At 39.1% G+C, this 13438-nt stretch overlaps 1 protein-coding gene across 3 annotated transcripts in view; it reads left to right on the top strand.

The window, feature by feature from the left end:
* ZNF451 (zinc finger protein 451) overlaps positions 1-13438 on the top strand; it is a 33376-nt gene that overhangs the window by 7550 nt on the left and 12388 nt on the right. For 2 of the 3 annotated variants that reach the window (XM_066547324.1, XM_066547323.1), the window contains exons 5-12: positions 79-190; positions 768-918; positions 2256-2382; positions 3760-3913; positions 5835-5982; positions 6510-8161; positions 9189-9323; positions 12357-12487. In XM_066547324.1, the coding sequence (XP_066403421.1) occupies positions 79-190; positions 768-918; positions 2256-2382; positions 3760-3913; positions 5835-5982; positions 6510-8161; positions 9189-9323; positions 12357-12487 (2610 nt within the window). The remainder of the gene's footprint in view (positions 1-78; positions 191-767; positions 919-2255; positions 2383-3759; positions 3914-5834; positions 5983-6509; positions 8162-9188; positions 9324-12356; positions 12488-13438) is intronic. The other variant, XM_066547325.1, reaches the window with a different exon arrangement.

A 13438-nucleotide genomic window follows, 5' to 3' on the forward strand; every position in this document is an offset into this window, starting at 1 on the left:
TCGCAATACATACTTAATCTTTTTTCTTTTATTCTTTCAATTTGATCACAACCTTGTCTGGTATGTTTTTTCCCTTAGGAGAAAGTTGATTCCCAATATGCTCATGGGTTGCAGGAACTAGAATTTATTCGGGAACACAGTGATACAGAAGCTGCAAGGTTATGTGTAGACCAGTGGTTAAAAATGCCAGGTAAGAATAGAAAACTAAGTTTGAGTGATGGTTTCTAAGTCCTGTATTACAGAGTAGAACATGTAAAAATTGTGCTGAGCTGCAGGTGCCTTGTGGATAACCAAATGCTACAATATTAATTTTGCTGGAGCATACAATTTAAAAGTTTCTAAACATTTATTTGCATGAAAGCTATTCTTGTAATGCTTTGTTACGTAGACTTCATATCTTAAATTTTCTAAAAACCAGTGAAGCAATGTTAGTTATTTTTTATAAGCCAAGTTGCCAGGAAGAAAATAATACTACTGTTAAGCTGCTGCTTAGGAAAGTGTAAGTATAACTTCACAATGTTTAATGAATTTAAAATACTGCCTGGAGGACCTGGAGGAAGGGTGTCCAACTGTTTAAAAAGTTGTACTACTGGGAATTGAGGAGACAGTGAAAGAGCAGACTTACCGTAGTAGGATCGAAGGACAGAGTGTTAGCTTGCTTTTAAGAATCACCGCAATTTGATTCTGGAATGTTTTAGAGCTTGTGTGTTGTTTTCTTAAGCCTCTGTAATTCAGCTTCTGGTTAAGTACTTTGTTTTGGAACACAGGTCTGAAACCAGGCTCTGTTAATGGTGGAAGAAGGGATAATTTTAGGAGGACAGGTCAGACTCGAGTCAACAGCAGACCCAAATGTTGTCCTGTGATGCATTGCAACAGACAGTTTGATAATGTGCATCTTCTTCTGGGTCACCTTCAAAGGTAAGGAGATACATTGCAAGAATTCAGTGCAAGGAGTAATAATATAGAGAATGTGCTCTAATTTAGGACATCAGGATGAAGTCTGCTTTAAACTGCCTGTACTGACAAAGCTCCATTTTGAGGGCCAATTAATATGTTACAGTTTATATAGGTGAGCTTCGTGGAGGTTTTTTTTGATGATTTGGTTTAGTTTTTTACTTGGTGTGTGTGGTTTGTTTTTTTAATTCAGAATTTGTCTTCCTCTTGTTGAGCATTTTTTAATATCTGAGTTTTTTGAGAAGTCAGATTTCTGTACTCCAGTTTAGTTATAACTTCATCCAAACTTGAAATAAACCAAAAGGCTCACTTACACAAGTTGATGGTAAGATAAAGAGAAAAGCCCCTAATGCAGGGAAAGAGGAACAAAAGCTATAGGCTGTGTGTTCATAGCTGATATTGCTAGTCAGTGCTCAGTGTGTCAGTGTTCAATTCCAGCAGATGCTGCCCTTTAACTACTGAATGTGTCCATAGGCAGGATGGTGAGAAGTTGAGGAGAGTGTCATGGGTTAACCCCCATAGGCAGCTCAGCCCCACACAGCTGCTCACTCACTCACACCAGTGGGGTGTAGGGTAAAGGTGGGAACACCATGGGCTGATGTAAAAACAGTTTAATAAGTAAAGCACAAACTCTGTGCACATGCAAAGCAAAATAAGGAATTGACAGGCAGAGCTCTATCACATGTGATAGTTACTTGGAGTGATGGCATTTGTCTTCCCAACTATCTCCTTCTCCTCCACACAACTTTTAATGCTGAGCATGATGCCTTATGCTGTGGGATGTCCATTTGGCCATTTGAGGTCAGCTGTCCCAGCTGTGTCTCCCAACATCTTGCTGGTGGGACAATCTGAAAAACAGAGAAGACCTTGACAGCCTGCAAGCACTGCTCAGCAATAACTGAAACTTCTCTGTGCTATCAACACTGTTGTTCATTAATCCAAAACACAATAACCATGCAAGCTGCTACAAAAAAATGAACTCCATCCCAACCAGAGCTAGTACAGGGAGATAAAAATAAATAAATTATTAAAATGTCTATGTAGGAAATTAGGATTTTGTTAGTTCCCTTAAAAGCAGTATGATTTCTCTCGAGTGGCTGTTTTAACACATAAGCTGCAGGGAGAATCATCTCTGTGCAGGATGCATTTCATGATAGGGGAAGTAAGGATTTTTTATAGTTTAGATTGGTTAGATAGGGAATTTCTGTCTGATAGCTTCAAAGGACAGAATTTTTCCCATTGAAAAAAGCTATTTGACTATTTATAGGTGACTAGTTTGCTAATTATTTCTTCTTCTCCAGGTTTGATCATTCTCCTTGTGACCCAGCAGTCACATTACATGGACCCGCACATAATGCTTTTGCCTGTGTGATCTGCTGTGAAAGATTTGCAACCTCTCAGCAGTACAATGATCATCTTTTATCTAAGGCAAGAGCATAAGGATAAATAACTCAACTGACTGAATGTAGTAGAGGGTTTAAGACTTAAAATTATACATTGATTTTTGGTGGGTTTTTTGTTTTGTTTTTTCTTTAACCCTCTTCCTCTCTTCTCTTTTACTCTTCAAGATTGTTTTCTCTGATTCTGCTGTGTTTCAAACAGCTGGTGTAGCCTGACAGTATTCCTTTTAGATGTGACCATTAGGTTGTATTTTTGGTATGCTTTCAAGAGGACCATAGTTCTGTCTTGAACCTCTTGTCCATCTATTGGTGTTGTTGATACATATCCCCTTTTTTCTGCATTTCCAGAACTGTGAAAGGTAGAGGCAGGAAGTTAGGGTGAAATAACTTGACAGCAAAGAGAAGCAGCAGAAAGGAGGGGGGGGGGGTGTTTATTTAAGCAGTCTGGTGTTGAATTGGATAGTGGATAGCATTTTCAAAATGGAGTGTTTTCATAACAAATATTCTCACCAAGTCTCCAGAAGCTGCATTAAATTTGGGGAAGTGTTAGACTTCTGAAAATCAGACTAAATTTTGCTTGTAGTAATAAGTTGATAATTAGTCATACCTGATAAGCTGAAAGACTGCATTGTAGTGTGTCCCTGCTCTTTTTCCATTGCTTCAAAGCTGTGTGCCTCTCATCTGTTCAGGGACATTAGCAGGAGTAGCAGCCAAGGTGGGGAAGGGCAATGAGTGTCTCCTGCAGACAGCAAGAAGATGGGATTACTTTGATATGTAAGGAGTGGGGAGATAATCCTAATCAGAGCTCTAAGCATATAATGAAGATTCTTGGAGTGATGTAGAAAGCAAGCAAAAATATCAGAAGCAGAACTGAAGGATTTTTGCCCTGAAGGCAGAGCTCTGAAGTTAATGTGTAGCAGGCAAAGCTGGTGGAAGGAGTTGACTTCTACAGAAGACACAGACCTTTTAGGCTACTCTGAGGAGCAGCATTTTGGTGAGTTAGAGGTTAGCAAGATTAGAAGAGAACTGACATGAGGTAAAACAGCTGCTTTAATGACAGAGGGAGCTTTTTCTGAGAGCCTGGGTAAAGGGAATAGCTAAGAATTGCTGGAGCCCATAGTCCCTGGGAAGGTACTTGATCCCAGTGGTGCAAGAAGGGAATGGAGAAATGGCCAGTGTAGTAAGGGTTGATGTAGCTCAGTTTGACAGTGGTACTTTGGCCACTTCCTTGTGTCTTGGGAGCTGAAATGCAGAGGAGTAGGCTTTAGGTAAATACAGATGTAGTAGCTGAAAACCTCAAAGTGAAAATATTAGCACAGAAATGAGAGAGGAATGGGAGGACATGAGAACTGGGCCTGGTTTCTTCACTTAATTTTTTTCCTAAATTGATCATTTTCTCTTCCAGCTAAATGAAAATGATGGGCATAAAAAAGGTATTCCTCCACAGCATATTCAGTGCTTTGCATGCCCAAAGTGCTTCCTCCTTTTCACCAAAAGAGATGAGTGTTGGCAGCATATGTCGCAACAGAAACACATCGTCCAGGTTTCTGAACTGAGTGGTATGTTGCTACTAAGCGTACTGCTTTTAATTTTTTCTGATAATTCATCCTTAAGATAGGAACTGACTTATATTCATCTGCTGAGTAAAAAAGCTTAAGGTTTTAAAGTTTGTTATTAATGAATTCTTATTTTTCTTTTAAGATCTTAAATGCGATGCTTTGAAATTGATATTTTTGTGTAGAAATCCTCTATCACACTTGCTGTAATGAGATGCTGTTGGGTCTCTCATATAGGCTTCTCATCCTCTAGTGACTCCATGCAACTACTTTCCTGAATAACTTTACATTTAGCCTGTTGATAGAGACTCACAGCAAAACACATAGATTTCTTTTCAATTCCAGTCAGAGTGGCTGTTGAGTTCCTTCCCCTTACTCTAGTATGCTTGGAGGCTATTTTTCTTGTCAGTGCCCTTTGCATTCCTGATGGCAAAGACTTGTTAAAATGTCTTCTCCATATAATTGCAAATTCAGAGTGCTTAGCTAGAACATTGCTGCTGGTCTGATGGCTTGCACGGACTACATGGCTGCTGAAGGCTGAAATGCTGGTTATGTTGTGAGCTGGCAACATCCTGAACCATGCCTAACAAAGTCCAGAGGAAAGATCTCTCTGATCATGGCGTTGCAAACAGGGTTAAATGCCCAACATAGCTGTACTGATTTAATTTTTGACATAAGCAATAGGCATTAAAGCATTTACTTCACTGTTAGCTGAACTGCTGAGTGGCCGTGTTTTAGATGTTGCAACTGTCTGAACAAGCCTACGTGGCCAAAAGGATTCATAGAGTTATTGCTCATCTTCATAAATGTATCTTTGACTTCTGGTGTCCCCTAGAGTGGCTGCAGGAAATGTACAGAAAAGGCAGGCTTTGAAGGAATCCCCTGCAGGCTGAGTCAGTACTGCTGCCTTCTTGTAGTGAAGTTACAGTCAGCTGCATGGTTATACTTTCCCTTATGCATTATCACTCTAATGGACTTTTATTCTCAAATAAGCTATTAATTCTGAATGTGATGACTGCAGATGCTTTTAAATTCAGGTCATAGGTTTTAAAAAAGATTACTGGTGAGCTATTGCTTTGAAAAGATTAGAAGCACAAGTTAGTGTTTTCTTCTTTAGAGTTGGAGAGTGCTTAACTCAGAACAAAAAATCGAGTGCTCCATTTTTTACTTTGCATTGGTTAGGCTTCATTATTAATAATCATCAGCAGGCCTGAGATCTGCCAGTGAAGTTAGCTGAAAGGCATAACCTCAAATTACTGCCTGCTGATCATCACATCTACTAAAACAGAAAAGTCAAAGAAAATTTGGCTGCTAAGGTGCAGAATATGAACAATATATAACCCATAAACCATTTTCCATTATCTTTTCAGTAGAATTTTCTTATTCTGCTGGTACTAGGAGTTACCTGTGGAGTATATAGTCAGAACAACACAAAGTCCTGCATCTAAAAATTTAAGAATTAACATTAAGGATGGGAAAGAAAGAAAGAAAGAGATGGTCAGGGTATGTGGGAAACGTGTTAAGTAAATTGTGTGATCTTTCAGAAAAAATACTGTATGGCTTAAAACAAAATTTTATCTAGTAAGAGTAGATAGCTGGTGATAGGTGGAGGAGGAGAAGGTAAGAACCTTTCTAAAAGAGATACTGACCTGGCATTGTAGAAGGAGGAAAAGGGAAGTAAAATCAGTCACCAAGTCCAAAAAAGCAAACTGCAAACAGATTCAGGTATAAGATAGTTACAGAAGTTTTAAAATTTCAGGATTTAGTTACAGCTTCCATTGCACAGTTACTGTAGCTTAGCTGACATTTGTTAACTTGCATTCTGAACCCTGTGACAGACAAGTAACAATAGTAATAATGTCATCAGAGAGCTGAAATTGTATTGGAAAACTCTAACCTGTGGTTGCACCATTCTGTTTTACAGACGCAGTGAAGTCTGGCGATCCACTACCTTTTCCATCCTTTGCAAAGAACCTCTTGATATCTCTGTGTAAAGAGGTCTCCTTCCAAGTGAAATGTATGTCCTGCTTCAAGATACTGCGCTCACATATGGAGTTAACAGCTCATTTCAGGTTTGTGAAAGGAAGCTGTTCTTATAATGTGAACATCCATAGATCAGTGACAGGTATGCAAACGTGCTTTTAATGACACTGGTGGATTTCAGGGCAGCTAGGACCATCTGAATGTTGACTTTCTGAATGAACAATCAAAAGCCTGCCCCCTTAACTTTACCCCACTGCAGAAAGCTGATCAATGTCAAGATCCTTTTTGTATTTTCTGTAAGAGAACAACAGAAGCTTTTTGCTGTTCCACTATTTCTAAGTTTACAGCATTTGATTTTGAAAATGTCCAGTCAAAAACATAAGCATCAATCTACATGCTGGTTTTGGAAATTAGCACCTAATTCTCTTCAAATTTCAGAGACTAAGTATACATTGCATGGTTTTGTTAGCAAGCTGGTAGGTGGGTTAAAGTACACAGAGCACCCTGTTTCCATGCACTTACTGCTGTAGCTACTTGGTAAAATATCGAGTACCTCTGTAAGTTTACAAATGTTTCAGGTGGTGATATAACCTCCTTTGTTTTTTATCCATTCTAGAACACGTTGTTATAATTCTGGGCCCATGGCACTGTCAAAGAAAAGCATCTCCCAAGTTGCAGAGATATTTAAAATGAAAGGTCACTGTGAGAACTGTGATGAACTGTTTGCTGATAAGAATCAGATGACCCAACACAAACAAACGACTCAACATAACATTAGAGTTTTTACTACGCTGGAAGAGTCAATCTTGATGTTCTGCCATGTCAATGGAAAACATAAAAGTCAGTCTCATTTGGCCCACATTGTGGAACGGTCAAGACCACTGCTGAAAAGACACTTGAGTCCAGATGAGTCCTCCAGTGAAACGGGGTCTAGTCCTTCAAAACGGAGGAGTAATTCAGAAGGTAAAAGTGAAGATGAAGTTGCAAACCAAAGTCAAGGTAGTGCTTCCAAAGTAAAAGCCTGGTTTTGTGAATGCCTTCAAAAGTTTTTTACAGAAGAATCAGTAGAAAAGCACATTTTATCAGCAAATAGGATCTGTCACAAGTGTGCTGTGTGTGGAAAGCTGGCTGAAAATTCAAGCATTATCCGCCTGCATATGAGTCGATTCCATGGAGGAGCACACTTGACTAATTTTCTTCTCTGGTGCAGAGCATGCTCTGTAGATCTTAGGGAAGAGGATATTATGGGACATGTAACTGAATTTCATGGTGGGCATAGTTACTACTATGAGCAAGAAGCTGTAGAAGACGAACCTATGCCATCTGCTTCTGATGCAGTGAGCATTTCTGCAGGTGGAGATAAAGACTGCATTTCTGGCCCTATGGAACTGTCCCCTGAAAGTGGTCCTGTTGTGGGAAAATGGCAGTGCCGCATTTGTGAGGAGATGTTTGAGTCTGAAGAGAGTGTTCAACAGCACTGCATGTCCTTAGAAAGCCATGCATTTCACAGGTACTCATGTGGCATATGTAGAAATCATTTTCGGAAGGTAGGAACTCTACAGCGGCACTTCCAAGAGCATCGTAATCAGGAGATGCAGATTAAATATTTCTGTGGCCTTTGTGGTAATCTTTTCTTCAACACAGAGGAAGAATTTCTAATCCATTACAAGACACTTCATAGCATGGACTATACATTTGTGCCTGAGCAGATGGAACTGTCAATAAAAAAGGATGAGGACTTCCTCCCAGTGGAACAAGGAGACCGCCTAACCTGCGGTTGCCGGATCACTTACATGTCCAAAATAAACAGGAGGAACGATCATGAGAGTTGTCAGAAAGCCATGCTGCAGAAAGGAAACTTATGGTTTCGATGCTGCCTGTGTTCTGCCACGGCACAGAATATTGCTGATATGAACAGTCATCTCAAGAGCCACAAGTCAGGAAAATCTAAGGAAGAGATATATGTTGTTAGATGTGCTGCGTGCAACAAGAACTTTGATGATCTTCAAAGTGCGCATCAGCACTATCACATGAAACACTGCTTCTTGCAGAAACCTGATCTGTCAATCCTTGCAGCAGAATCAGAAGACTCAGTCTTCAAGTTTTCAGCAAGTGGGGCTTGTGTGGTCAGAAAACCTCACAGGCAACAATTTCAAGCATCTCCATCCAAAACTCAGGACAGACCACAGTTTTCTTCTCTGCAGGGCCCAATAGAGGGAAAGAAAATAAAAAATGAGGACTTAGAACATTCTGAAGAACTTAGTGAAAGTATGTAGAAAATTTCTTTCAGCATTAGAAAAGTATTGCTATCCTTAACACACACTGTTTCATTGTCAGTACATGTCACATACCATTTGGTTACATCCAGTCTATAAATGAGCTCAGAATTTACTACTTGTTATTTCTCAAATACTGAATTCTCAGTACTCGAATTTCCAAAACTCAGACTCCACAATTTATTGTTATATGCCATTTGTATGAAGTCTTGGGAAAAAAAAAACAAACAAAAAGGCAGATGTGAAAATTCTGAGACCAAAATATTTGATTTTAAAATTAGTTTGGAGCATAATTTGGTGTTAAAAGGAAGAGGACCATCAAGAACATCCCAATTAGGGATCTAATGCCTAGAAGTGTAAAAGTGATCGATCATACACATTCAAAAGAAACTTGCCTTTTTTATATATATAAATATTTATGAGCCTATTGGTGCTTTTTGTGTGGGCAATGCTGTTATGCCATCATCTCAGCTTTCTTAGCTTGCCAAAAAAGCAGCATCAGCTGAGAATTTATATTCCCAGTATGTATTGTTTGCTTGTGTTCAAAAATTGAAAGTGTCTCTTGATTACTGGTGGTGTCATAATGCTTTTGATTAAGAGGTAGACATTTATTTTAGGAGTACAGCAAAGAGTGCATATCTAAACATTTTATGTGCTTTTATGCAGGCAAGCAGTTGAATGTCACAGAGACTTGTCATCGTCAGGGGTACACAGCTGGATATTAAATGAGTTATTAAAGTGTCTTGGTGCAGGACAACAGCTCTCTGTGCTTACCATAAAACTACCCAGGTCTACACCATCATATAGCCAGATTCTACTTTTCTCTCTAATTTGTGCATTATTAAGTGCTAATTCAGTTGATTTTTTAAATCTATGCAGTCACCAAATGACATCATGTTTTGTAGCTTTTCCTTCTGTGACTTTTCACTTACATATGTGTCTACAAGAGTTTTCAAAAGCAAGTTGGTTGATCAGAAAGTCACATGAATTTTTAATGTGTCCTTTTTATCCCATTGAAGATGGTGAACTTCCTGATCTTGACTATCTGAGTACCATGACTCACATTGTGTTGGTGGATCTGGACAACTGGGGAAGCTTTTTCACACAGCTGCCAGCTAACCTGAACCAAGGGACATTTATCTGGGGTTTTCAAGGTAAAAAAATGTTTGAAGTAAATTAAAAGATAAGATTAACAAGTCTACACATGTACTCAAGCAGTGATTCCTTGAATCTGAGAGAATAAAGAGTAGGAGCAAGTAGGCACTAAGCTTCTAAAGTTGCTTCTTGAACTTTTCAGATTCCATCTAAACCTCCACTGCTCCTACTAGTCCTTGTAGAATAGTTCCAGAATTGCAGAACTGTTTAGGAGTCTTTCTGGCTTGCCTTATGAACTTACTTCAGCTGTATCATATTTTCATAATTATTAGGGCACCCAAAGTACTCAGAGATTATATTAACTCCTAAGTCCTTCTCTTAAGGCTGGGATTTTTTATTTTGGTTTGTATTTTTAGTTCCAGAAGGCATGATTTTGCACTCTTAGACTTTTAATTTTGTTCTGTCTCTGGCCTGTTCTATAGAGAGTGGTCCTGGTCATCCTGTATAACAATAGGTGTATGTCCCATCTTAAAGATACCAGTGATTGATGGAACTCACATTGTCATGGCTTTCATAGAATGATAGAATGGTTTGGGTTGAAAGGGACCTTAAAGATGATACCATTTTACAAAGTCTGCCAGTAGCATCCATTTAACTTGATGTTTTTGCTTATTTAACTGGTTTTGAACCAACTGCTTGTCCACCTCATGCTTTTTCTACAGGTTTTCTCTGTATCTAGCTTTACAATTATTTTGTCTGTGGTACTTTGATTTCTTCAGTAAAACATAGATAAGGGATAGTGTTAAAATATTTATGGCCTGGAACAACACAGGCATCATCTTACCAGATTTGTAGGTCAGGTATGTTTTACACTTGCTAAACACTACTGCACTGCGCTTCCTTGCTAAGAGTTTTTCATTATCTTTTCCCCTAAAAGATAATCAAGGCTATTCTGAAAGCTGAGAGTTGTCATGCTGCTCAGTTTGTACAGAAAGGCCTGTTGATGCCTGGGTCACTTTTTTTTTTCCTTTTAGAAACAGATTTTCCATTTAGTTGATGAAGGCAGAGCAAGTATAGCTGTAAAGTGCTAGAGATTCAGTCATCTGTACTCCTGAACCTGTAATCTGTTACCTACTTGTTAGGAGTTTTGTGCCCAGAGATGTTCCAAACACAGGTGCTTGATGGCACAGCACAGCCCATATCAGCACCACTCAATTCCTTACTTCCTAAATGGGTTTGCTGCATGCAGGCTGCCTCATGGGAATGGCCCCTTAAGCACCTGAACTAAACAAATATGCTAAAGAGTTAGTTGTGAATAAAATGGGCCATATTCATATTAAAGAAAAATTTACCAGTTTTAGTGTCAACTATGTTGGTTTTGAGCTTGAACACTAAGGTTGCTCCTAGGCACATCTGAATCTATTGTTGTAGGTACCCTCTCATAATAATGATTTGTATAGTTACTTGAGGCATGCTATTCTTGTTTGTTTAACCTGTGAAAATACAGCAACATTTTTTTCCTGCATTTCCCAAACAACATTTCTGAATTTTAACTATTATTTTTATACTATATATCTGCATTATTTCTATTATTCCTTTTTCTAGTACAGCCTTAGCTTTGCTTTGAGTTCCTCCATTGTATTGTCTGGACCCTGTATTGTTTCTGTCTTCAGATACTCAGTTGTCTTTCATCCATTTGTGGGCTAACAAATGACATAAATAGAGGTCTGTCATTGTTTTCAGCTGCCCTGGTCAAATGCTTGTGTTGCACATTTATGCAGCCAAAAAACAGGGCTGGTAAATACAAGTCTTTCCCAAATAGCAGTGGCTGAGGGCAGACAAGAACAACTTGCAAATAGCATTTTTTTTTCTTATGGACAGGTTCCACTAAATCATTTCTGTGTAGACTCTTAATAAATCTTTGTGATGATTTTTGAGATCATCTTCTTGCCATTAGGCTGAAAAGGCAGGGGGGAAACAGGAGGAATCTACTGAGGAATGCTTTTTCTTTGTCAGACTGTGGGTGGACATGTTGATGTAAACCATCCTCTGCTGCCTGGTTACTTGAACACTGGTTTCCCATGTCCTCATGTGAAGTGCCATCAATGACTGCTTTCATTTTCTGTCCAAAATTCTTTCCTACATCCAGCCACTCTGTCATCTAGCAGATAAAGCAACATTTTGTTGCTGTCTGCAACTCCATGTTGCAGACCCATTATTTGTTAGCCATTGGAATGTTAAAAGATTCTTAGTCACTCTGGTCAAATGGTCCTTCCATTTGCTTGCCTTTTTATGGTGCCATATGTATTTTTATGGGGCAAACTCCTCTGGTTTTTCCTCTCTTCTTGAAAGACTTCCTGCTTCTTTCCTTTCCCTTGCAACTTGTTTCAGTCTGGTACCAGTTTTGTCTGTACTCAGCTCATCTTTATTATCCACCTATTTTCTTAGCCTGTAACTACATGCTAAGTATACTGTTTAGAAAATTCCTGCACTTTCTTCCCAGTTGTAGCCTCATTTTGCTTGTCCTTAACTGCATCCATGGGTTTGTCAGGACTCTAGCATTTCTCTCAGCTGTTACTCCAGATTTTGGATCCTCTTTCTAATGAGTTCTGATGGAATGTATGAGGCAGTTACAGTACATGATGACTGTGTAACTCCTCTAGTACAGGTTTCCCTAAGAGAAGCATTTCTGTACTTGTACTGTGTTTCCAGAGCTCTTCTGATTCTGCACATTAACTGTAACTGTGCTTCAAACTGGAGAAAAACACATCCTTGTGTCTAAAAGCACATGATATCTAGAAGATAAGCTTTTCAGGATTTGAAGGAACAAAAATTGTACAAAATTGATAGAGTAGCATGATACTTTTTTGCCTTCTATCGAAAGAACAAGAGGGCTGGGGGGATTTGGGTTATATGTTTTTCTTAGCTTTCACATTGGTCAGAATAAATTCTGTCTTTAAAGACAGTTTTATATTTGCTTTTGCCTTCTTGCATTCTTAATTCATAGAGGTGTTTCTACCCAAAGCCATGGTTTGTTTATTTTTCATGTTTGGTTTTTATTATTATTAATATTATTCCCCTTCACTGTATAGGAGGATACAGCAACTGGAAGCCTCCAGTGCATTGCAAAATTTACAATTATCTTAAGAGGATTGGATGTTTCTTTCTTCATCCACGTTGCAGTACCAGAAGAGAAGCAGCAGACTTTGCTCTCTGTGTTCATGTAAGTTAGGGCACGCTTGCTTTATTGTGTCCTGTACCCAGAGAAGGGTGGCAGATGCTATCTGCTATTGATACTAAGTACTAATTGCAGATGACATTTTCAGATTCTTTCCATGACACTTCTGTGTCCCCTATGAAGAATGATAAACCTGGATTGAGTGGAGTAAGGTGGTTGAGAAGTGACTTAAAAATTAGCCAGAATAGAGCAACAGTCTGTTGTGGAGGGGAAGGGAGCTGGTTAGGGAATGAAGAGTAAAAATCCTGCACTTGTTACAGTTTCTCTTTAAGAGTGATATGTAACTCCTTTGTCTCTCTTTAAGTAGCCCAAATCTCGAGCCATCTTTACAGTGGAGTTGAATGGGTGCTGGTTTCACAGACCCTGTTGAACTGACAAAGGGCAGTGCCTTTATTCAGTAGACTTTGGGCTTTGGCAGGGTTGGGGATGTGCTGGTGAGGGACAGGAATCTGGGCTGCCACGGGGCCTCGTGTTCCTAATGTAGATTTTAAGGTTGGAAAAGACCTTCTAGATCATTAAATCCAGCCATTAACCCAGCACTACTACTGTCATTAAGCCATGTCCTTAAGTGCCATATCCATGTGATTTTTGAACACTTCAGGGATGGTGACTCCACTGCCTCTCTGGGCAGCTTGTTCCAATGCTTGGCAACCTTTTCAGTGAAAATCTAAACCTCCCCTGGTGCAGCTTGAGGCCTTATAGTGCTTCATCAGTTAAATAAATTACTGCCTGTCTAACTGTATAAGCACATTTTTGCAACAGTGGTTTTATGTTTCATCATGCTTTTTATGTTACTCTTAAAATGCTCTGCAGAGATGACTTGTTTTATGTAGAGACAGTTCTAAAATGCTGCTTTTTAGGAATTTGTTCCATACTCCATCTGTACTGTTCTGGTAGCCATCACCAGTATCTATTGTGCATAGAGAAGAAATGAGC

Source organism: Molothrus aeneus, chromosome 3, assembly GCF_037042795.1.
Source record: "Molothrus aeneus isolate 106 chromosome 3, BPBGC_Maene_1.0, whole genome shotgun sequence".
Lineage (NCBI taxonomy): Eukaryota > Metazoa > Chordata > Aves > Passeriformes > Icteridae > Molothrus > Molothrus aeneus.